This window comes from Nomascus leucogenys, chromosome 8 (assembly GCF_006542625.1).
Source record: "Nomascus leucogenys isolate Asia chromosome 8, Asia_NLE_v1, whole genome shotgun sequence".
NCBI lineage: Eukaryota > Metazoa > Chordata > Mammalia > Primates > Hylobatidae > Nomascus > Nomascus leucogenys.
The window spans coordinates 113523120-113549263 of record NC_044388.1 but is presented as its reverse complement, the minus strand read 5'-3'; the positions used below and the strand labels follow the sequence as shown (position 1 = coordinate 113549263).

General features: G+C 49.9%; 1 protein-coding gene across 9 annotated transcripts in view; it reads right to left on the bottom strand.

Moving 5' to 3' along the window:
- The window catches only part of EHMT1 (euchromatic histone lysine methyltransferase 1), a 202643-nt gene that overhangs the window by 75064 nt on the left and 101435 nt on the right, over window positions 1–26144 (bottom strand). For all 9 annotated transcript variants that reach the window (XR_004031494.1, XR_004031495.1, XM_030818328.1 and 6 more), the window contains one exon: window positions 12549–12729. Coding sequence is in view for 7 of the 9 variants with exons in the window: in XM_030818328.1 (XP_030674188.1) it covers window positions 12549–12729 (181 nt within the window). In the remaining 2 variants the exon portion in view is untranslated. The remainder of the gene's footprint in view (window positions 1–12548; window positions 12730–26144) is intronic.

The window sequence follows — 26144 nt, the reverse complement described above, 5'->3', positions numbered from 1 at the left end:
GGACCTGCACCTTCTACCCAAGTGTAGACACCGACCCAGCAGGGACCTGCACCTTCTACCCAAGTGTAGAACCAGAACACCCAGTCAGAGGACCTGCACCTTCTACCCAAGTGTGGACATTGAACCCAGTAGGGACCTGCACCTTCTACCAGTAGAGACCAGGACCTGCACCTTCTACCCAAGTGTGGACATTGAACCCAGTAGGGACCTGCACCTTCTACCCAAGTGTAGACAATGAACCCAGCAGGGACCTGCACCTTCTACCCAAGTGTAGACAATGAACCCAGAGGGACCTGCACCTTCTACCCAAGTGTGGACATTGAACCCAGTAGGGACCTGCACCTTCTATCCAAGTGTGGACATTGAACCCAGTAGGGACCTGCACCTTCTACCAAGTGTGGACATTGAACCCAGTAGGGACCTGCACTCTACCCAAGTGTGGACATTGAACCAGTAGGACCTGCACCTTCTACCAAGTGGACATAACCATAGGACCTGCACCTTCTACCAAGTGTAGACACCGCACCCAGTAGGGACCTGCACCTTCTACCCAAGTGTAGACAATGAACCCAGCAGGGACCTGCACCTTCTACCCAAGTGTGGACATTGAACCCAGTAGGGACCTGCACCTTCTATCCAAGTATGGACATTGAACCCAGTAGGGACCTGCACCTTCTACCCAAGTGTGGACATTGAACCCAGTAGGGACCTGCACCTTCTACCCAAGTGTGGACATTGAACCCAGTAGGGACCTGCAACTTCTACCCAAGTGTGGACATTGAACCCAGTAGGGACCTGCACCTTCTACCCAAGTGTGGACATTGAACCCAGTAGGGACCTGCACCTTCTACCCAAGTGTGGACATTGAACCCAGCAGGGACCTGCACCTTCTACCCAAGTGTAGACACCGCACCCAGTAGGGACCTGCACCTTCTACCCAAGTGTAGACAATGAACCCAGCAGGGACCTGCACCTTCTACCCAAGTGTGGACATTGAACCCAGTAGGGACCTGCACCTTCTATCCAAGTGTGGACATTGAACCCAGTAGGACCTGCACCTTCTACCCAAGTGTGGACATTGAACCCAGTAGGGACCTGCACCTTCTACCCAAGTGTAGACAATGAACCAGCAGGGACCTGCACCTTCTACCCAAGTGTAGACACCGCACCCAGCAGGGACCTGCACCTTCTATCCAAGTGTGGACATTGAACCCAGCAGGGACCTGCACCTTCTATCCAAGTGTGGACATTGAACCCAGCAGGGACCTGCACCTTCTACCCAAGTGTGGACATTGAACCCAGTAGGGACCTGCACCTTCTACCCAAGTGTGGACATTGAACCCAGCAGGGACCTGCACCTTCTACCCAAGTGTAGACAATGAACCCAGCAGGGACCTGCACCTTCTACCCAAGTGTAGACAATGAACCCAGCAGGGACCTGCACCTTCTACCCAAGTGTGGACACTGAACCCAGCAGGGACCTGCAGCTTCTACCCAAGTGTGGACATTGAACCCAGCAGGGACCTGCAGCTTCTACCCAAGTGTAGACAATGAACCCAGCAGCGACCTACAAGTGTGGACACTCAAACTGCTTTATGATCTAAGTTTACTTTTTTTTTTTTTTTTTTTTTTTTTTTTGAGACAGAGTCTTGCTCTGTCCCCCAGGCTGGAGTGCAGTGGCGCAATCTCGGCTCACTGCAAGCTCCGCCTCCCGGGTTCACGCCATTCTCCTGCCTCAGCCTCCCGAGTAGCTGGGACTACAGGCGCCTGCCACCACGCCCGGCTAATTTTTCTATTTTTAGTAGAGACGAGGTTTCACCATGTTAGCCAGGATGGTCTCGATCTCCTGACCTTGTGATCTGCCAGCCTCGGCCTCCCAAAGTGCTGGGATTACAGGCATGAGCCACCACGCCCAGCCTGTTTTTTTTTTTTTTTTACTAGTAAAATACACACACCAGAAAATTTACCGTCTTCATCATCTTTAAGTGCACGGTTCCATGGTATTAAATACATTCAGAATGTTGTGCAACTATCACCACTGTCTACCTCCACAACTCTTTCCATCTTGTCAAACTGAAGCTCTGTTCCCATTAAGCCCTAACTCTCCATTCCCTTCCTCCAGCCCCAGCCTCCAGCCCCTTCTACTCTTTCTGTGTCCATCAGTTTGACGACTCTAGGGACCTCCTGTAAGTGGAATCGTACAACGTTTGTCCTTTTGTGGCTGACTTACTTCATTCGGCACAGCGTCCCCGAGGCTCATCCACGCTGCAGCGCAGGCCCCAGCTTTGCTGCTTCTCAGGCTGAGTCACATTTCACTGCGTTTTGCACACGACACTTTGCTGATCCATTCACCCGACAGCCGACCCTTGGGTGGCTTCCCCCTTTTGGCTGCTGTGGTTGATGCTGCTATCAAGGTGGGTGTACAAGCATCTCTTCAAGACCCTGCTTTCCGTGCTTCTGCAGCACATGCCCAGTAGCGGAATTGCTGGATCACATGGTAGTTCCATACTTAGTTTTTTGAGGGATGAAGATCCTGTTTTTCACAGCGGATGCACCATTTCACATTCCTACCAGCAGTGCACGAGGGTTCCCATTTCTCCCCATCCTCACTGATACGTGCTATTTTCTGTTTTGATAGTAGCTGTCCTCAGGTGTACGGTGGTATCTCACTGTGGTTTTAATTTGCATTTACCTTATGATTAGTGACGTTGAGCATCTTTTCATGTGCTTACTGGCCATTTGTGCATCTTCTTTGAAAAAACGTCTATTCCAGTCCTTTGCCTTTTTTTTTTTTTTTTTTTTTTTTTTGAGACACAGTCTCACTCTGTCACCCAGGCTGGAGTGCAGTGGTCCGATCTCAGCTCACTGCAACCTCTACCACCCGGGTTCAAGTGATTCTCCTGCCTCAGCCTCCCAAGTACCTGGGACCACAGGCATGCACCACTACGCCCAGCTAACTTTTGTATTTGTAGTAGAGACGGGGTTTCACTATGTTGGCTCGGCTCATCTGGAACTCCTGACCTCAGGTGATCTGCCTGCCTCGGCCTCCCAAAGTGCTGAGATTACAGGCGCAAGCCACTGTGCCCAGCCTCCTTGGCTGATTTTTTAATCAAGTTGTTTTTGTTGTTGAGCTGTGGGATTTTTTTGTATATTTTGGGTAGTAATTCCTCATCAGACATAGGATTTGCAGATATTTTCTCCTACTCCATAGGTGCCTTTTTATTCCGTTAACAGTGTCTTTTCTTTACGACCAGCCAAGTGCAGCAGTAAGAAGCAAGGAAACAGGGAAACAAGGATAGAAAGCTTTGTGCATCAAAAGACACCAAGTCTCATCAAACCCAGTGTCTCCTTTTTGTTACCTATACTTTTGGTGTCATGTCCAAGAAATCACTGCCAAATCCAATGTTGTGGAGCCTTTGTCCTATGTTTTCTTCTAAGAATTTTATATGTTTAGGTCTTACATTTAGGTCCTGGACCTGTATTAGGCTAACTTCTGCGTATGGTGTGAGGTAAAGGTCCGGTATCACTCTTCTGCATGTGGATATCCAGTTTTCCCAGCACCATTTGTTGGAAAGCTGTCCTTTCCCTGGTGAACCGGCTTGGCACTCTTGTCAAAAATCTACTGATCATATAACACAAAGGTTTATTTCTGTGCTCTCTGTTCTAGCCCACTGGCCTATATGTCTGTCTTTATGCCGGAATAACACTGTTTTGAGTACTATAGCTTTGTAGTAAGTTTTGAATCTCTCTTTTTCCACATATACATATATTATTTTTTAAGACAGTGTCTCGCTCTGTTGCCCAGGCTAAAGTGCAGTGATACAATCATGGCTCACTGCAGCCTCGACCTTCTGGGCTCCAGCAGTCCTCCCATCTCAGCCTCTGGAGTAGCTGGGACCACAGGCACTTGCCACCACGCCTGGCTAATTTTTGTATTTTTTTTAGAGACAGGGTTTAGCTATGTTGCTCAGGCTGCTCTGGAACTCCTGAGGTCAAGTGACCAGCTCACCGTGGCCTCTCAAAGTGCATGCATGACAGGCTTGAGCCACCACACCCAGCCAAATCTCTCTATATATTTTTCTTTTTTTTGAGACACAGGCTCACTCTGTCACCCAGGCTGGAGTGCAGTGGTGTGATCTTGGCTCACTGCAACCTCTACCTCCCAGGTTCAAGTGATTCTCGTGCCTCGGCCTCCCAAGTATCTGGGATTACAGGCATGTGCCACCACGCCCAGCTAATTTTTGTATTTTTAGTAGAGATGGGATTTCACGATGTTGGCCAGGCTGGTCTCAAACTCCTGACCTCAAGTGATCCACCCGCGTCAGCCTCCCAAAGTACTGGGATTACAGGCGTGAGCCATCACGCCCGGCTCAAATCTCTGTATTTTAAAATCAACCTTGAGACTTATTTGTGGCCTAACATATGGTCTATCCTAGAAAGTGTTCCAGGTGCACTTGAGAGGAGTGTATGTGGTGCTGTTGGGCAGAGTGTTCTGTATGTCCGTTAAATCTAGTTGGCTTATGGTGTTAAGTCCTCCATTTCCTTTCTTATTTGCTATATGGTTATTCTATCCATTATTGCTAAGTGGATACTGAGGTCTCCAACTATTACTGTAGAATTGTCTATGTCTCCCTTCAATTCTATAGGTTTTACTTCTTGTATCTTGATGGTCTATCATTCGTTGGGTATGTAAATGTTTACACAGGTAATTGTTGTACCTTCTTATTGTATTGAAACTTTTATTACTATATATTGTCCTTCTTAGTCTCTTGTAACATTTTTTTATTTAAAAACCTATCATGTCTGATACTAGAATAGCCACCTTGCTCTCTTTGGTTACTGTTTGCATGGAATATCTTTTTTCATCCTTTCACTTTCCATTTATTTGTGTCTTTGGATCTAAAGTGACTGTCTTATAGACAGCATGTAGTAGGATCATGTGTTTTTTCTTGATGCATCTGCCTTTGTCCATTTAGTGTTGCCATAAAAGATAAAGAGATTTGTCTCCTGAGTCTGGTGGCTGGAGAGTTTAATATTGGGCAGCTACACCTGGTAGGGCTTCATGCTCTGGCTCATGGTGGAAATCGGAAAGGGAGCAGGCATATGCAAGAGATCACATGGTGAGAGAAGAAGGAAGAGACAGAGAAACCAAGGAAGCCAGATTCTTTCAAACACCTCACTCTCAAGGCAACTAAGAGCAAGAATTCACTCACCTGGAGGGAGGGCACTGATCTATTCATGAAGAATCCACACACATGACCAATCACCTCCAGCTAGGCCCCACCTCACAACACTGCCATATTGGGGATCTCATTTCAACAGGAGTTTTGGTGTGGACAAACCACATCCAAACCATAGCACTGCCAATCTTTGTCTTTTGATTGGAAAGTTTCATCTGTTTACATTTAAAGCAACTATTGATGAGGATTTACTTCTGTAACTCCTATGTTTGTTACATGTTTTTTGCTATGTTTGTTTGTTGCTATGTTTGTTATGTTTGTTACATGCATTATAGCTTTTTTCGTCCCTCATTTCTTGCACTACTGTCTTCTTTTATATTTAGTCGATTTTTTATAGTGGAATGTTTAACTTCTTTTCTCATTTCCTTTTGTGTATGTTCTATAGCTATTTTCTTTGTGGTTACCATGGGGATTACATTTAACATCCTAAAGTTATAACATTCTAATTTAAATTTATGCCAGCTTAACTTCAGTAACACAGAAAAACTCTGCTCCTTTACATATCTGTTCCCACCCCTTTCATTTGCTGATGTCACAAAACTACATCTTTATTCATGCTGTGCCCTAAAACATAAACAATTCATTTAAATGCATTAGTCTCTTATGTTATGTAGGAAAAATGTGGAGTTACAAATCAAAGTTGCAGTGATACTAGCTTGCAGACTAATTTTTTAAACGGATTTGTCTCTTAGATCTTATAGAAAACAAAAAGTGGAGGTACAAACCATTGTTACAATACTAGCTTTTATAACTGCCCATGTCTTTACTTCTCCATATGGCTTCAAGTTACTGTCTAGTGTCCTTTCTTTTCAACCTGCTATGCTCCTTTAAGTATTTTCTTGCAGGTCCAGGTCAGGTGGCAACAAATTCCCTCAGCCTTTGTTCATCTAAGAATATCTTAATTTCTTCTGCACTCTTAAAGGACAGTTTCCGTGGATATGGATACTTGGTTTAAAGATTTTTTTATCACTCTTAATATACCGGTGATATATTCTGTCCCCCAAAGTTTCTGATGAGAAACCTGCCAATGATCTCACTGAGGAAACGTGTATGTGATGAGTCTCTTTTCTCATCTGCTTTCAAGATTCTCTTTGTCTTTCTACAGAAGTGTCTCAAGTATAATGTGTCTAGTGTGGGTCTCTTTGAGTTCATCTTACTGGAGTTCACCAAGTTCCCTGGGTGTTTATACTCATGGGTTTCATCAGATATTCTCTCCACCCTTTTCTTATACTCTTCTTCCTGGACTCCCACAATCCCTGTTTGGTCCTCCTGATGATGCCCACAGGTCCCTAGGCTCTGCTCACTTTCCTTCAGTCTTTTTGTTTGCTTCTCAGACTTGATTATTTTCACTGTCCTATCTTCAAGTTTGCTATCTCTTTCTTCTGTCTGTGCAGATCTGCCTTTGATTTCCTCTAGTGAATTTTTCATTTCACTTATTATACTTTTTAGCTCCAGAATTTCTTTTGGTTCCTTTTTAGGTTTTCTAGCTCTTTATTACTGGTATTTCCATTTTGATCATACATCATTTTCTTGACTCTCTCCATACCTTCCTTTAGGATCTGAGCATATCTAAGACAGTTATTTTAAAGTCTTTGTCTGGTGGATCTGGCATCAGATGTTTTCTGGGAACAGTTTCTGTTGACTTACTTTTTTCATCTGATTGGGCCATACCTTCCTGTTTCTTTGTATGCCTTGTAGTTCTATGTTGAAAACTGGACATTTCATTCCAATAATGTAGAAATTCTGAAAAGCAGATTCTCCTCCTTTTCCAGGGTTTACTGTTTTGTTGCTGTTACTGGTTTTGGGGTGTTTTTGTTGTTGTCATTTTTTATAGTGGTAGGCTGTCTCTGTGAGAAGGGTGAGCCTGAGATTTAAACTGAAGGTCTTCTCATGTGCCTTTCCCTGAGCACATGCAGTCACTTTGTAATTTACCCCATATACACAGTTGCTTCTGTGTCCTAGTCTTTAATGTCTGGCTCCCAAAAGGGGAAAACAATAAAAATGAAGTGGGGAGATAAAAACAGCACTGGCCCTTTACATTTCTTGCCCGTCACATGGAAGAAAGGCTTGCAATCGGATGAGAGGGCCTCTGTATGCACCTGGGGACGAGGTCCTCTTTGCCCACCCTGGCTCCCACAAGCTGCATGCACACTGTTCCAGAACACCGCACACCCTGAACCACAGGGCACTGGGCAGCAGAGCTGAAACGGACTGAAATTAACCGTCCCAGCTTCCCGCCTAGAAGTTGCAAACCTTCAGTAGACTCCAGAGTTCCAAAATAGTTATATCAGACAGATTCTTCCAGTGGAACTGTTGTCTAGGTGAGGAGATGAATTCCTGGTCTTCCTGCCCCACTATCTTTCTAGAATCCTCTGAAATCCATTTTTGGTACTGTAAGGATTGTTTTTAAATTGTGAACCGCTACACATTGGAAAGATACAGAACAAGCTGCTAACAAAGATGCCAGTCCACTCTGTAAAAAGAATGAACGCTCACCTAAAACAATGCTGGGTGACTGAGATCCTGAGTCAGCACGGCCATCCCCAGCCTGGGGCTGTCACACAAACGCATGTTCTCAACCTTCTTGCATAGCACGGATCTTTCATTTCTGATACTACGGAGTGGAGGGTGCAAAACAGGTCGAACAGAATCACAGCCACCCTCCATCTAAAACTAAGAATTACAGCTGCCCATGGGAACGAGCTACACACACGGGCTCTGCTACGACTTCAGGAGTACAATGCACATTGAAACCAACATGTGACTCTGCTCTTCTTTCCTGCCTGTGGTAAACTTAAGGGGGTAGCAGGAGGGAAAGAGCAGAACCATCTGTGATCATCACCACAGTAATTAAAAATTAACAGAAAGACATGACAAGAAATCTCAGCCTTTCTTTGATAACCTGGCTCCAACACCCCTCCCACAGGGAGGCAACAATGAATGGCAGGCAATGGAGTGACAGTTGAGGAAATAAAAGTGTTAACGGCAGACAAATTCCTAGGCAGATAGGAGCAGGTCCCCAGTGAAACCTGACCTTCAAGCCAAAGGCCGCCTGAAGCCTGAAAACTGGGCTGCCAGTTCCCGGTGGAATCCACAACCTGGAGTGAGAACTTCCTTGATGCCTTTTAGCCAATCAAATGGTGTTTTTTCCAGACCCACCCATGGACCAATCAGCACGCACTTCCTCCATTCTGAGCCCACATAAACCCCCCAGACTCGGCCACACAACAGGACTGCCTCCCTGCCAGTAGGAGCTACTGACTTTGGGTCTCCTCTCCGCTGAGTGCTGTTCTGCTGCTCAATAAAACTCTTTTCCACCTTGCTCCCCCTCCAGTTGTCCATGTAACCTCATTCTTCCTGGCCCCAGGACAAGAACTCGGGACCACCCAACAGCGGGTGCAAAAAGGGCTGTAACGTGTTCCTGGCCGGCTCGCTGAGCTGCAGGCCGTGACATGCTCCCGTTAGCTGAACTGCGGGAGTGAAGAGCGGTGATCCTTCTGGGAACCCAAACCTTGGGATTCCTCAAGCCAGAGCTGTAATGCTATAGCCCTCCTGCCCGCCGCTGGTGTCGGCGGCTGCCCCGTGTGATGGCAAGCAGCAGTGGCGCCAGGCCAGTCTGGGAGCTGCAGGCCAAAGCCAAAGTGGCAGAACTGAACGAGCTGGAAACACACCCCAGCCCGTACTGTGGGTGGCGAGAGCGAGAGAGCTATAGCACACTCTCCCACCCCATCCCCTTGGGGATCCGCAGTTGCTGGTGACTCCGAATTTTGGGGCACCACCATGTTCCCCTCATCCAGACGCCAGCGCCTGCAGCATAAACTGCTTGTGGTATGCCTCATCCAGCCACAGCTTTGCACAGAGCCAGAGCCTGGAGCTGCCCGCCCCACCACCGCAGCCAAGCGAGCCTGGCTATGCACAATGACCCCACGCCATGCTTGCCAACACACGCCTCGCTGCTCCACTCCTGCCTTGCCCTCAGAAGGTGTGGGATCTGGGCCGGTAGCATGAGCCGAGTACAGCCTGCTGGGCCGAGTGGGCAGAATGAGCCCAGCAGGTGCAAGTGAAACTCAAGCAGAGGCGCCGCTGGCCGCAGAGGTTTACGGCCGGCAAAGGGACACTCAAGGGATCCTGTGAGAACAGGATAGGACCTACCCAGATTCCTGCTCTGTATGGACACTGTTGTAAAAGGCCTTTGTCTCTTTGCCATCCCGATAAGTGGACTCTGCACCCCGGGTCCCAGGACACTTGACAGGGGGGACTCCTCCATCCGCACTCCTGTCTTTCCAGCCATGTTGAAAGGTGCACTGACGACCATCACAAGACAAGGCAGCTGTGCGTGCCACGCTCCTCTCTAGGAAACACGTTCTAGCACAGAAACTGTAACTTCTGTGCCCACTCCGGAAGCCCTGGGGTGACAACACACGGGAGCAGCTGAGGCTGAGGGAGTATCTTAACCACTGGAGCAAAGCAGGCAGCTAACTGCCAAGCACGTCTCCTCCACTGCTCGAGGCCATTTTACACACCGTCCTAGGCTAACACGCTGATGGACCACCCACTTCCAGGTTACGGATAAGGAAGGGGTAGTGGAGGAAGGGGGCTGTGGAAGGGTAAACTGGGGCCTGCTAAACACACTGGGTAGTTTGTTTTTAGAAAGCTCTTTTTAAAAGATGATGATAAAATAAAACTAAAATAGGAAAAGAAAATCTCAACACTTTAACAACACTTCAGACGTTACTTGTAAGTCCTAACATACGTGAGCATAACTCCATAGTTTTGCAAAACACCAAGTTTAACTGTTTCAAACAAATAAAATTAAGTCAAATAGCAAAAAAAGTTGATGGTGAGGGGAACAGATAATGACTGATTTTGTTTTCTAACTTCCAGTGAAAAGAACCAGGGCTCCCTGGAGAAAGCCGATTCCGACACTGGGAAGGGACAAGGCAAGGTAAACAGACCATCCAGTGAATGGGGGAAGGTCTTCATGAAGAGGTGGCCACGCCCCGGGACTCACAACCAGTGAGTGAATCAGCAAGGTCTTCGTGAAGAGGCGGCCACGCCCCAGGACTCATTTTCATGACGAGGTGGCCACACCCCAGGACTCACAACCAGCCTAGGGGGACCCCACTGGACAAACTTGGGACAATTTGAGCAACAAAATAAATAATGATAGGAATGGATTACAGTCCAGAGACTCAAACAAGAGTCCGTAAATCAGTACTTAAAAATAGACAGAGAGGCTGGGGGCGGTGGCCCACGTCTGTAATCCTACCACTTTGGGAGGCTAAGTCAGGAGGACTGCTGGAGCCCACAAGTTCAAGACCAGCCTGGGCAACACAGCGAGACCCCCGTCTCTATTTTTTTTTTAAGTTTTTTTTTTTTTTTTTAAGTAAATGGACAGATAACTGTGTGGATGGACAGGAAAGTGAAGCACCTCCTTACAGCAGAAACTGAAATAATCAAGAGAGGAAATGATGGAGTTAGAAAACCACCATTTGGCACCCACCGTGCAGTACTAGTTAAGCGTGGGCCATGGCAGATGCTGAAGCCCCTGGTAGGATGTGATGGGAGGTACCTACAACACCTTAGGGTCTCTCCCCGCAAGACATGCTTGCAGTCTGGGGAGCAGTAACTTGAAGATGGACAAAAAACCACCACAATTCAATTCCTAAGGACACTTGTCAGTCACCTGCATCGCTCCACGACCTGCACACAATCCTGGGAAACACTGGGCAAACTCACATCAGACACATTCTATGAAACACCTGGCCTGTACTCAAAACACCACGGTTCAGAAAGACAAAGAAGTGTGAGAATGGTTCAGATTAAAGGAAACTAGCACAACACAACAACTAGGTACTCAAAGCTCTAGGACCAGATTTTATCTGTCCTTTGCCCTAAAAGACAGTCGGGCATGGGAAATGTGGAACAGGACACTGAGATTAGAGAGCGGCGTCGCGGTACACTTCCTCACCAGGATGTCTGTGCTGTAGTCATCTAAGAGAATGTCTTCATTTTGAGGGACAGTAATTTTTAGGAAATAACATTAGTTTTCAGGGATAAAAGGGCACAATGTTTACAACTTACATTCATGTCTCAGAAAAAAAGGTTATACATGGGGGGGCCGGGGTCGAGATTGTGCCATGTGGTGAAATGAGTAAAGGGTACACAGGACTTATTTGTAGAATTTTGCAACGTTGCTGGAGGTCTGAAAATACTTAAATTAAAAAAAAAATTTTTTTTTGAGACAGAGTCTCGCTCTGTCGCCCAGGCTGGGGTGTAGTGGCATGATGTCAGCTCACAGCAACCTCTGCCTCCCGGGTTCACGCCATTCTCCTGCCTTAGCCTCCCAAGAAGCTTGGACTACAGGCACCTGCCACCACGCCCAGCTAATTTTTTTACTTTTAGTATAGACAGGGTTTCACCGTGTTAGCCAGGATGGTCTCGATCTCCTGACCTCGTGATCCACCCGCCTCGGCCTCCCAAAGTACTGGGATTACAGGCGTGAACCACCACGCCTGGCCAATAAAAAATATTTTTAAAGTCCAGAAAAAGACAGATATGTGTGGCCAGGTGATCATCCCCAAGTGAAGCCTTGCCAGCAGCAGCAGCAGCATTCACAAGGGCCGGCTGACCTCCCAGCATTCACAAGGGCCGGCAACAAGGGCCTTGCATCTCTCCAGGACGGCACCAAACGCACACATCCCATCCCAGAAGCTGAGAAGGTTTGAAAGCCCAGGGAGCTCTGACGCATCGTTCACTCTGAGGTCCCGGGGCCCTCCCAGCACCTCCCACAAATGGTCCCTGGTAAGGAATCAAACGTTCATCCACTCCCCGAACTGGCCATAGAAGCAGCCAGCCCAGGAGAGTGAGGAGCATGCCCGGAGCAAGGTGGCTGGTGGCAGAGCAGCTGGAGCGGGCTGGAGCGGGTGGTCCTCACCCTGGGCTACGGGCTTCCCCAGCACACCCCAGCGTTTCCAAAGGCACTTCACCTACAAACCAGGAAAGCTTCCAACTTCAGGGTCTTCTCCCCACATGGACCAAGTGAGTAACACAGTAGTAAAGAAAACAGTCTTCATCTTGAGAATGTTAACAAGCTAGGAAATCAATGCCGGCATGAGACAAGGCTTAGAGCAGAGGGCAGGTGAACCTCCTCAGGCATACAGGCGAGCACAGGAGGGCTGGCTGACGTCAACAGTCATTCACCAAGAGCAGCACAGGCATTTACAGCCAAACAGAACTCTCACCTGGCAAGGGGCAGGCTCGAAACATACATTCAAAGAGCAGAGACAGTTGCCGGGTCCCCTTTACCTGTCTGTGATTTTGTGGTGGCCATGTAGCATTGGTTCTGAGGTAGCGACTGATGAAGGGATGGGAAGGGGGGTAAAAGCTGCTGTCGTCCAAAGTCAGAAATGTTTTTGTTGATCTCCTCTTTTGGTTCCTTATGATCTCTAGCTTCTCGAACTTCTCTGGGATCTTTACTGGCTGCATGCTTCAAAACAAAGACAGTGAATAACTATAACTGCATAAGCAGGTGGTCATTGAAATAACATGCAACCAAAATCACAGTTCTTCTCCCCGATAATTCCCAACAACTGAAAGATGAGATACAATGGAGAGAGGAGAAAGTCCGCAAGCGGAAACAACACAGATGTCCTCACATGTGTGCCTAGTTGCCCCTCAGATGGGTTAGGTCAGCATCTACAAACCATGGCCCAAGCTAAGAACAGCATTTACAGGGCTAAAGGCCAGAAGGAGGAATGAGGAGGAGGGAGGAGGAACAGTGACCACATGTGGTCCACAAAACCTGAAACATTTTCTAGCTGGTTCTTTGCAGAAAAAAATGTTCCAACCCCTGACTTAGGTAATACATTTACTAAGCTAAAAAGTACCCAAAATGGGCAGCATCAAAACCTCTCAAAACCTGGTTTCCCAGTTTACCACGGCTACAGTTTGCAACATCCCCAGATGGCATTTATCCCACAGTAGGTAACTACGTTGTGTTAAAATGGTATTTCACTCGGTCTCAGTGATCTCCTAAATCTGCCTTTAGTCTCAGCCTGCAGGGCAAAGCTGTGATACCCACAGCAAACTCCCAGTACTTCCTTCATTGCAGAATGCACAGACACAACTGAACCTCCACTCTCTGTCTGCTTCCCTCGTCACCTACAGACCTGTGATAGTTTAACTTCAAATCTAATTCAATTGAACCACACTTTACTGTGCACACAGTGGGTGCAATACACAGTAAAATACACAGTAAAAATACACAATAAAAAGTGTTAAAAGACAGGGCATTCTTCAGGAAATGGTACTGGGAGAACTGAATGACCAAGTGAAAAAGAATGAAGCTGGACCCTTTTCCAAACCATATATAAAAATGAACCCAAGATGGACCACAGACCTAACTGCAAAACCTAAAACCATAAAACTCAGGAGGAAACCGGGGAAAGCTTCCCAACACTGGATCTGGCAGTTATTTCCTAGACATGAAACCAAAAGTACAGGCAACAGAAGAAAAAAATAGACAAACTGGACTTAGTCAAAGTTAAAATTTCTGGGCCAGGTGTGGTGGCTCACACCTGTAATTCCAGCACTTTGGGAGGCCAAGGGGGAAGGATCACTTGAGGCCAGAAGTTCAAGATGCGTCTGGGCAACAGACTCAACAGACTGTCTCCACAAAGAAAAATTTCTAAAAATTAAAATTTATGTGCATCAAAGGACATAGTTAACAGTGAAAAAGCAGGCTATGGAATGGAGAAAACATCTGCAAATTCATCAGGAATTATTATCCAGAATACATGAAAAAGTCTTACAACTCAACAATAAAAAACCACCAGAATAAAAAATGGGCAAAGGACCTGAATAGACATTTCTTCAAGGAAGACATACAAATGGCTAATGAGCACATGAAAAGATGCTTACCCTCATTAGGGAAATGCGTATCAAAACCACGGTGAGTACCATTCACACACTAGGATGGCTACTATGAAAAAGGAACGCTTAACGTCATTAGGGAAATGCGTATCGAAACCACAGTGAGCAGCATGGTTGGCTACTAGGAAAGAACAGAAAAGTGTCAGTGTTGTGAGAACTGGAGAAATGGGAACCCTCGTGCACTGCTGGTAGGAATGTGAAATGGTGCATCCGCTGTGAAAAACAGGATCTTCATCCCTCAAAAAACTAAGTATGGAACTACCATGTGATCCAGCAATTCGACTACTGGGCACGTGCCCCAGAAGCACGGAAAGCAGGGTCTTGAAGAGATGCTTGTACACCCACCTTGATAGCAGCATCAACCACAGCAGCCAAAAGGGGGAAGCCACCCAAGGGTCGGCTGTCGGGTGAATGGATCAGCAAAGTGTCGTGTGCAAAACGCAGTGAAATGTGACTCAGCCTGACAAGCGGCAAAGCTGCGGCCCGCGCTGCAGCGTGGATGAGCCTCGGGGACGCTGTGCCGAATGAAGTCAGCCAGCCACAAAAGGACAGACGTTGTACAATTCCACTTACAGGAGGTCCCTAGAGTCGTCAAACTGATGGACACAGAAAGTAAAATGGTATTGCCAGGGACTGGGAGAGAGGGGATGGGAAGTCAGTGTTTAAAGGAGACAGAGCTTCAGTTTGGGAAGATGAAGAGGTTCCAGAGATGGAGGGTGGGATGGCTGCACGGCAATGTGAATGTGCTTAATGCCACTGAGCTGTTTACTTAAAAATGGTTAAGTCTGATGTTATGTGTTTTACCACACACACACACACACACACACACAAGACAAGGCACCTGCATCAACTAGAGTCAAGGCCTGGGAAAAGTGACCAAGGTCATAAGTAATGGTAACTCAAAGTGCTCGGTGGGTCTGTGACATGGGTGAACATGTGGCTGCAGAGACGGCTCTGAGGGATTCAGGAGGTGCTTGTGGAGGTTACAGGTGAGGCGGGGAGGCAGAGTGAGAGTTCCAGGTAAGAGCACACAGAGGAGAACGGGGTAGCACCTGGCTTGGATGGGAGATGAGAGGGGTGTGCCAGGGCGAGCTGGAAGGCACAGGGGAGCGCGTGCTCTTGGGGCTGGCTCTCACGGCCTCACTGCCTCCGCCCCTCTCTGTCCCACAGGCGCACTCTGTCTGTGTCTGTTTCCCTCCCTCCTTTCCTCTCTGTCTCTCGAGTGCATCTTGCTGCCACGTGGTACTTGCAAAGCTTCTCACTGAGCCCACACTAAGCTGCCAGACACCCCATTGATGTCCAGAACAGACACAGAACGACCTGGGCTCCCTACTGGGGAACCTACCCTGGATTCACGTTCTAGTGACCACAGCTCTCTGGAGTTTTTCGTTGCTTCTCCCTATGGAGACCTGTCCAGCTCAGCAACCCTGTTTGCCACATTCAGTGATTTCTCTTGGAATGTACCTCCACCTCTGGGATGCCCTTACTTTTTCCCCGAGGGATGAATGCTCTCTTCCCTCCTCCAAAACACAGCTCAGACACAACAGCTCCTCCTGCCATGTCTACTAATGAAGGCAACTCGTACACGGAACACTGAAAGCCCCATGAATGCCACACGTCTGCCACACGAATGCCACATGCCTGCCACACGTCTGCCCATCAATGCCCCACGAATGCCACAAGTCTGCCCCACGAATGCCACACGTCTGCCACACGAATGCCACGTGTCTGCCCCACAAATGCCACACGCCTGCCACACGTCTGCCCCACAAATGCCACACGCCTGCCCCATGAATCCCCACGAATGCCACACGCCTGCCCCACAAATGCCACACGTCTATCCCACGAATGCCACATGCCTGCCCCACGAATGCCACATGCCCGTCCCACGAATGCCCCATGCCTGCCCCACGCCTGCCCCACGAATGCCACACGCCTGCCCCACGAATGCCACACGCCTGCCCCACGAATGCCACACGCCTGCCCCATGAATGCCACACATCTGCTGTATAACGTTTCTTGGTCTTTTTCCAGCACACCAGGTTTGACTGCAATGAAGCCACTGTTAGAACTCAGGAGTCGGTCCCCCTTTATGTCACCTGCAAACCACCACGCAGGCTGTTTGGCTCACGTGGCTCTCCCCCTCAGCTGGTGCTTACAAACACAAAATGCGCTTTCAAAGTACGTATCGATGAAGGCACAAAAACAAAACCCAAAGAGGAAATAGCCATGTGAGGCTAATTCTTGCCGAGGTACACAACCTATTCTTTAATTTAAAAGGTTATTTTCAAAAATCTCAACAGTAAAACTAAGAATGGCTTCACTAAGGTGAGGATTCTAGATTTAGGTTTTGTTGGGACTCTTGTCACCTAACAAAGCACAAGGAAAGAACTAGCCATGGAGGCAGCACGGCCAGCCTGTCCCATCTCCACGAGGCCTGGCTCTGGGAGGGCAGCCCTTTCCCGAGGCTCCTCCCTCCTGTGGGGGCGGGGGGACCCTTCCCCGAGGCTCCTCCCTCCTGTTGGGGCGGGGGGGCCCTTCCCCGAGGCTCCTCCCTCCTGCGAGGGCGGGGGGCCCTTCCCCGAGGCTCCTCCTCCTGGGGGGCGGGGGGACCCTTCCCCGAGGCTCCTCCCTCCTGGGGGCCCTTCCCCGAGGCTCCTCCCTCCTGTGGGGGCGGGGGGCCCTTCCCCGAGGCTCCTCCCTCCTGTGGGGGCGGGGGGACCCTTCCCCGAGGCTCCTCCCTCCTGTGGGGGCGGGGGGACCCTTCCCCGAGGCTCCTCCCTCCTGTGGGGGCGGGGGGGACCCTTCCCCGAGGCTCCTCCCTCCTGTGGGGGCGGGGGGGACCCTTCCCCGAGGCTCCTCCCTCCTGGCAGGGCGGGGGTGGGGCGGTGGGCTGTGCACCAGTGTGAGTCGCACAGTAGGACACTTAGTAGCACTTCTTCACACAATTGCTAAGAACCACCTCCAGTGCAGCCCAACAGGCACCGCCTCTCTCCCAGCACCTAGAGCCTAGAGTGGGCACCAGGAGGTAAGGTGTGGAAACACACACGCAGAGAGAAAAACAAGGGGCCCCATGCTGATGCCCCCTGGATTGGGCACAATTCACAGGGAAATGGAGCTGCCAACCAGGCCACAGTAACAAGCATTTCCAGGTAGAAAAGAATGTTCCCTTCCAGCGACTTCAGCTTTCTTTGCCCTAACAACGGTGAAGCTGCCAGTGAGCAGGCCTCACTCTGAGCTGGGGCTTTACGATGGGGATCAACGCTGGATACTGGGTCCAAATCCCTTGGTTCTGGCCACGGGATAGTGAGACTGCAGCCGTGACAACACCTTCATGTTTAAACTTTTACGAGAATATCGGATTTATTAAAGCCTGCAACATTCATTTTATCACCGGAATGACTTTTTAAAACATAATTTTCAATAAATTGTGGTTTTAAAAAAATACCAAACAAGACTAAATTGGGTTTGGGGTGGCAGGAAATCCTGAAGGGTGGAGAGGCCACAGGCCCAGAACCACAGACACAGACACACCCGGGCTCAGGCCCAGAACCACAGACACACAGCACACCCTGGGCACAGGGGGGCACCCTCCCACCCACAGTCTCTGCCGCTCCACCTCCGTGGGGCCCACAGACCCAGCCCTGCCCTGGCTCAGTCCATCCCCTCCTCCTCCTGCAGGCTCCCCCAGGAGCAGAGCAAGCTCTCCAGGGTGCGGAGAGGCAGTGGAGAATCTTCAGGAAACCAGGTTCCGAAGCCTCAAAACACTCAGGTTCTCTTTTCCTACAACTGACCAGCCTGTTAATGTTCAGTAATTTTCAACCAAATGATGTGCTGTAATCAGTTACACTTTAATTACTGTAATAACTCAATCTAGAACAAAGCGATCACTTAAGCCTCATGGTCAGAGAATTTTCTAAAAATTTCAAATTGCTTTTTTTCCCTACAGGAATGTGATAGGATGACAATAAAAGATCCTCACGAATAAAAATATATGAGAATAAAATCCTGGAAGTAGGACTGTAATAAAAGCATAACTTCAGGGAGATGAATGATGTACAGTTTCTAACGTGAGTTTTAAAACTGTGACTGGTGCGCCATCCATAGGCAAAAATAAATTCAACCTCAGCCCAACCCTCAGACTTTATACAAACATTAACTCAAAATAGATCACAGATTTAAAGTTCACATAAGACTAAAAAAAAAAAAAATTAGAGAAATTGAGATCTAGGGCTAGGTGAAGAGTTCTCACACACAATACCAATAGCACAATCCACAGGAGAAAATTGATAAACTGGACTTCATCAAAATGAAACACCTTTGCTCTGTGAAAGACCTTTTGGGAGAAAGAAGAGAAGCTTCAGACCAGCAGAAAATACTGGAAACCACATACCTGACAAACACTCATATACGGAACTCTCAAAGCTAACAAAACAATGTAAACATAAAACAAGCAAAAGTCTGAAAGACATTTCCCCAAAGACAACACACTGACGACAAAGCACTGTGCAAGGGGATGAGTGTGAGAGGCGTGGGAGGGAACAAGAGTGAGAGGCGTGGGGGAGGATGAGGGTGAGAGGTGTAGGAGACGGTGATGGTGAGAGGCGTGGGAGGGGGTGAGAGGTGTGGAGGGGGTGAGAGGCGTGGGAGGGGGTGAGAGGCGTGGGAGGGGGTGAGAGGCGTGGGAGGGGGTGAGAGGCGTGGAGGGGGTGAGGCATGGAAGGGGGTGAGAGGCGTGGGAGAGGATGAGAGGCGTGGGAGAGGCGTGGGAGAGGGCGAGAATGAGAGGCGTGGGAGGGGTGGGTGTGAGAAGTCCGGGAGGGGGTGTGAGAAGCCTAGGAGAGGATGAGTGTGAGAAGTCTGGGAGGTGGTGAGTGTGAGAAGTTGGGAGGGGTGGTGTGAGAAGTCTGGGAGGGTGAGTGTGAGAAGTCTGGGAGGGGGTGAGTGTGAGAAGTCTGGGAGGGGGTGAGTGTGAGAAGTCTGGGAGGGGTGAGTGTGAGAAGAGAAGTCTGGGAGGGGGTGAGTGTGAGAAGTCTGGGAGGGGGTGAGTGTGAGAAGTCTGGGAGGGGGTGAGTGTGAGAAGTCTGGGAGGGGGTGAGTGTGAGAAGTCTGGGAGGGGGTGAGTGTGAGAAGTCTGGGAGGGGGTGAGTGTGAGAAGTCTGGGAGGGGGTGAGAAGTCTGGGAGGGGGGTGGAGTGGGGGGTGAGAAGTCTGGGAGGGGGTGAGTGTGAGAAGTCTGGGAGGGGGTGAGTGTGAGAAGTCTGGGAGGGGGTGAGAAGTCTGGGGGGGGGGGGGAGGTGAGAAGTCTGGGAGGGGGTGAGTGTGAGAAGTCTGGGAGGGGGGGGGGGGGGGGGGGGTGAGAAGTCTGGGAGGGGGTGAGTGTGAGAAGTCTGGGAGGGGGGGGTGAGGGAGAGTTGGGAGGGGGTGAGTGTGAGAAGTCTGGGAGAGGGTGCTCCCCATCAGCAGTCATAGGGATGCACACGCTGAAGCCTCGAGGAAACACCAGCACACCCAACAGAAGGGCTAAATAAAAAGTGGGTAAGAGCTAATGCTGGCGAGGACGCCAGCGAGGACGGGAGAAAGGCGACCGCTGCAACATCACTGGTGGGCGCGTGAAATGCTGCAGCCACTCTGGAGTATGGTTCCGCAATTTCCTCGTAAAACTAAACACCCAAAGGCCATACAACCCAGTGATTATGCTCCTGTGTATTTGACCCACAGAAGTAAATCTTATGTCCAAAACGTGTACGTAAATGCTCAGAGCGGCTCTAAAGTAAAAATGCCCAGTGTCCTTCAGCAGGTGAGTGCCGATGTACAAGGCTGTCCACACCCCACAGAACACCAAGGCCTCAGCAGAGAACGGGACGGGCTAATGACGTAACTTGGATGGATCTTAAGAGAACTATGCTGAGTGACAAAAGCTACTCTCAAAAGGTTACATACACTCTAATTCCATTTATATAAAATCAGAAATAGGCCGGGCATGTTGGATCATGCCCATAATCCCAGCACTTTGGAACGCCGAGGAGGGCAGATCACTTGAGCTCAGGAACTCAAGACCAGCCTGGCCAACATGACAATATCCCTTGTCTACAAAAATACAAAAATCAGCCGGGCAGGGTGGTGCACATCTGTAAACCCAGCTATGCAGGAGGATGACTTCAGCCTGGGAGGTGGAGGTTGCAAAGAGCTGTGATCAGGCTACTGCAGTCCAGCCTGGGTGACAGAGTGAGATCCTGTCTTAAAAAAAAAAAAAGAAGGAAAGAAATGACAAAATTTTAAAAATGGCATCTGCAGATGAGAGGCTGGCACAGGTTCAGGTCTGGTTGGTGGCTACACAGGTGACGTCAAGGACTTTGGTGGACTGGGGGTTCCATATCTCGACTGTGCCCTGGTGTGAAGGGGGTTCTGCATCTCGACTGTGCCCTGGTGTGAAGGGGGTTCCATATCTCGACTGTGTCCTGGTGTGAAGGGGGTTCTGCATCTCGACTGTGGTGGTGTTTCCACACATCCACACACGGTAAACTGCACAGAACACCCTGCACGTGATGCACATGCACACAGGTGATAGTGAAACTGAGTAAGCCCCACGGACTTTACCAATGTCAGTGTCCTGGGTCTGACATTGTCCTCTAGTTATCAAAGACATGACCACTGAGGAAAGCTTGGTGAAAGGTTTTTTTGCAGTTTCCTGTGACAGTGTAATTATTTTTAAGATTTTCTAAAGCTTTGCCATGTACAGAAGAATACTGCAAAAGGTTGAAGTCGGGTCAAGCTGGCCAGCTTGGGAGTGGAGAAGCCCCAGGGCTGGGGTAGTTGTCTGCACCATGAGGCGCCCGCCCTAACTGTCCTAGGAGAGGACGCAACACCCGGCAGCTGTGGGCCCCTGAGGAGCCACCAGTCCAGCCCCACAGCGCGCCCACCACCCGCTGAGGAGCCACCAGTCCAGCCCCACAGCGCGCCCACCACCCGCTGTGGTCACTGCAGACAGGCCACAGAAAACGCGCACACCACTCACAGTCAGGCTGAGACACTATGACAGAAACAAAGGTGGAGACACCCTGGGGGGGGAAAAAAGCTAAATCTGAGAGGAAAAAAAAATCACAAACAGGAGGTGTCAAGTCCAAGAGAACCCCGACTTGAGGAATCAGAATTTACAACAGAGATTATAGAATAATTATAATCACCATCTTTTGAAAGATAACGCAAGATAGAATTCAGTATTTTTTAAATTAAAAGAACTAATCAGGCCGGGCGCAGCGGCTCACACCATAATCCCAGCACTCTGGGAGGCCGAGGCGCGTGGATCACCTGAGGTCAGGAGTTCAAGACCAGCCTGGCCAACACGGTGAAACCTCATCTCTGCTAAAAATACAAAAACTAGCCAGGTATGGTGGCAGGCGCCTGTAGTCCCAGCTACTTGGGAGGCTGAGGCAGGAGAATCACTTAAACCTGGGAGGCAAGGGTTATAGTGAGCTGAGATTGCGCCACTGCACTCCAACCTGGGTGACAGAGCAAAACTCCGTCTCAAAAAAAAAAAGAGAGAGAGAGAGAGAACTAATCAGAGATACTGGGCATGAAAAAAATTTATGTCAAAATAAAGTATATCAATATATGGGATGAACAGTGAAAAGGAGAAGGGCTGAGGAACCAGTCAGGAAGCTGGAAACAGACAGAGAGCTGCCCAGGGGGACAGAAGAGCCGGCCATTTAACAGGAGCTCCACGGGAAGAAAACGGAAGAAAAATCATACAGCACATCCTTCCGGAGCTGAAGACACAAATCCTCCAACTGACAGGGCTGTGAAGCCCTAAACAGTGGCTGAGAGGAAAGGGCAAATGATCTACAAACAAAGGACAAGAAAGTGCTGTCAGAATGTTCACTAGCAATGTCAGAAAATTCCATGGGAATGTGATCACAAACCTAGAACTTATACCCAAATTCACACCAAACTGAGTGAGCACATTAAAAGCACCCTGAACACTTTGAAAATCTGTATCATGTATGCACCACGTAAGATCTGGTGATCAATCCAACACAGTGTGTGTGAGAAGCACGCATGCCCTGTGTGTGAAAATCAGCAGAGTGTGTGTGAAGAGCAGGGGCGGCCTGTGTGTGAAAATCAGCAGAGTGTGTGTGAGGGGCAGGGGCGGCCTGTGTGTGAAAATCAGCAGAGTGTGTGTGAAGAGCAGGGGCGGCCTGTGTGTGAAAATCAGCAGAGTGTGTGTGGGGGCAGGGGCGGCCTGTGTGTGAAAATCAGCAGAGTGTGTGTGAAGAGCAGGGGCGGCCTGTGTGTGAAAATCAGCAGAGTGTGTGTGAGGGGCAGGGGCGGCCTGTGTGTGAAAATCAGCAGAGTGTGTGTGAGGGGCAGGGGCGGCCTGTGTGTGAAAATCAGCAGAGTGTGTGTGGGGGCAGGTACGCCCTGTGTGTGAAAATCAGCAGAGTGTGTGTGAGGGGCAGGGGCGGCCTGTGTGTGAAAATCACCACGGTGTGTGTGAAGAGCCGGGGCGGCCTGTGTGTGAAAATCAGCAGAGTGTGTGTGGGGACAGGTACGCCCTGTGTGTGAAAATCAGCAGAGTGTGTGTGAAGAGCCGGGGCGGCCTGTGTGTGAAAATCAGCAGAGTGTGTGTGAAGAGCCGGGGCGGCCTGTGTGTGAAAATCAGCAGAGTGTGTGTGGGGGCAGGTACGCCCTGTGTGTGAAAATCAGCAGAGTGTGTGTGGGGACAGGTACGCCCTGTGTGTGAAAATCAGCAGAGTGTGTGTGGGGACAGGTACGCCCTGTGTGTGAAAATCAGCACGGTGTGTGTGGGGACAGGTACGCCCTGTGTGTGAAAATCAGCAGAGTGTGTGTGAAGAGCTGGGGCGGCCTGTGTGTGAAAATCAGCAGAGTGTGTGTGGGGGCAGGTACGCCCTGTGTGTGAAAATCAGCACGGTGTGTGTGGGGGCAGGTACGCCCTGTGTGTGAAAATCAGCACAGTGTGTGTGAAGAGCCGGGGCGGCCTGTGTGTGAAAATCAGCACAGTGTGTGTGAAGAGCCGGGGCGGCCTGTGTGTGAAAATCAGCAGTGTGTGTGTGGGGGCAGGTACGCCCTGTGTGTGAAAATCAGCACAGTGTGTGTGTGGGGGCAGGTACGCCCTGTGTGTGAAAATCAGCACAGTGTGTGTGAAGAGCCGGGGCGGCCTGTGTGTGAAAATCAGCACAGTGTGTGTGAAGAGCCGGGGCGGCCTGTGTGTGAAAATCAGCACAGTGTGTGTGAAGAGCCGGGGCGGCCTGTGTGTGAAAATCAGCAGAGTGTGTGTGAAGAGCCGGGGCGGCCTGTGTGTGAAAATCAGCACAGTGTGTGTGAGGGCAGGGGCGGCCTGTGTGTGAAAATCAGCACAGTGTGTGTGAAGAGCAGGGGCGGCCTGTGTGTGAAAATCAGCACGGTGTGTGTGAAGAGCCGGGGCGGCCTGTGTGTGAAAATCAGCACAGTGTGTGTGAAGAGCCGGGGCGGCCTGTGTGTGAAAATCAGCACGGTGTGTGTGAAGAGCAGGGGCGGCCTGTGTGTGAAAATCAGCAGAGTGTGTGTGAAAATCATCACGGTGCGTGAGGGGGTCGGCGCGCCATGTGTGAAAATCAGCACACTGTGTGTGAAAATCAGCACAGTGTGTGTGAAGAGCCGGGGCGGCCTGTGTGTGAAAATCAGCAGTGTGTGTGTGGGGGCAGGTACGCCCTGTGTGTGAAAATCAGCACAGTGTGTGTGAAGAGCCGGGGCGGCCTGTGTGTGAAAATCAGCACAGTGTGTGTGAAGAGCCGGGGCGGCCTGTGTGTGAAAATCAGCACAGTGTGTGTGAAGAGCCGGGGCGGCCTGTGTGTGAAAATCAGCAGTGTGTGTGTGGGGGCAGGTACGCCCTGTGTGTGAAAATCAGCACGGTGTGTGTGGGGGCAGGTACGCCCTGTGTGTGAAAATCAGCACAGTGTGTGTGAAGAGCCGGGGCGGCCTGTGTGTGAAAATCAGCACAGTGTGTGTGAGGGGCAGGGGCGGCCTGTGTGTGAAAATCAGCACAGTGTGTGTGAGGGGCAGGGGCGGCCTGTGTGTGAAAATCAGCACGGTGTGTGTGAAGAGCAGGGGCGGCCTGTGTGTGAAAATCAGCAGAGTGTGTGTGAAAATCATCACGGTGCGTGAGGGGGTCGGCGCGCCATGTGTGAAAATCAGCACACTGTGTGTGAAAATCAGCACAGTGTGTGTGAAGAGCCGGGGCGGCCTGTGTGTGAAAATCAGCAGAGTGTGTGTGAAAATCATCACAGCGCGTGTGACAGGCAAGCGCATCCTGTGTGTGAAAATCAGCACACTGTGTGTAAAAATCATCACGGTGCATGTGATGGGCAAGCACGCCGTGTGTGAAAATCAGCACACTGTGTGTAAAAATCATCACGGTGCATGTGATGGGCAAGCACGCCGTGTGTGAAAATCAGCACACTGTGTGTGAAAATCATCACGGTGCGTGTGAGGGGCAGGCGCGCCCTGTGTGTGAAAATCATCACGGTGCCTGTGAGGGGCAGGCGCGCCCTGTGTGTGAAAATCAGCACACTGTGTGTGAAAATCATCACGGTGCGTGTGAGGGGCACACGCGCCCTGTGTGTGAAAATCAGCACAGTGTGTGTGAAAATCACGGTGCATGTGACGGGCACGCGTGCCGTGTGTGAAAATCACGCTGTGTGTGAAAATCATCACAGTGCATGTGAGGGGCACACACGCTCTGTGTGTGAAAATCAGCACAGTGTGTGTGAAAATCATCACGGTGCATGTGATGAGCAAGCGCGCCCTGTGTGTGAAAATCAGCACACTGTGTGTGAAAATCATCACGGTGCGTGTGAGGGGCAGGCGCGCCCTGTGTGTGAAAATCAGCACACTGTGTGTGAAAATCATCACGGTGCGTGTGAGGGGCACACGCGCCGTGTGTGAAAATCAGCAGTGTGTGTGAAAATCACGGTGCGTGTGAGGGGCACGCGTGCCGTGTGTGAGAATCAGCACACTGTGTGTGAAAATCATCACGGTGCGTGTGAGGGGCACACGCGCTCTGTGTGTGAAAATCAGCACAGTGTGTGTGAAAATCATCACGGTGCATGTGAGGGGCAGGTGTGCCCTGTGTGAAAATCACAGTGCGTGTGAGGGGCAAGCACACCGTGTGTGTGAAAATCAGCACACTGTGTGTGAAAATCATCACGGTGCATGTGACGGGCACGCATGCCCTGTGTGTGAAAATCGTCACGGTGCGTGTGAGGGGCGGGCATGCCGTGTGTGTGACACGCTCAGGATTCAAGACTCATTCTGCTCTCGAGGTAAGGCTGAGCCCAGCAGCTCAGGGTTGGGAGGGAGACCTCAGCATGTCTCCAGGTGACCCTTTGCCCCTCACTTCTGTCACATTCTGGCCCTAACCAAGTTCATTTCTATTCACTTCTCAATGAAACAGGATCAGGGCTGAGTCTTCCCTAGCTGGAGTGAAAGCCCCAAAGTCCAAAGCAGAAGAGGCAGTGGCTTCCTGGAAAGGATCTGACACACTTTTCTACAGAGGGCAACAGAATCGTGTGAGAAGAGAAAGTGCAAGAAGGAAGCGAGGCGTCACCTGGCATCACTCAGCTTTGTCACTCACGCACAAGGCATTAGCATCATCTCTTCTTTTTTTTTTTTTGAGACAGGGTCTCACTCTGCTGCCCAAGCTGCAGTGCAGTCCACCTCCTGGGCTCAAGCAATCCTCCCACCTCACACTCCTGAGTAGCTGGCACTACAGGTGCACACCACTATGCCCAGTTAACTTTTGCATTTTTTACAAAATTTTGCATTTCAGTTTCACCATGCTGCCCAGGCTGCTCTCAAACTCCTGGGCTCAAGCAATCCACCCGCCTCAGCCTCCCAAAGTGCTGGGATAATGGCCGTAAGCCACTGCACCCAGCCCTCTCCTAGCTCCTCATAGGCCCTCTCGGATAACCAC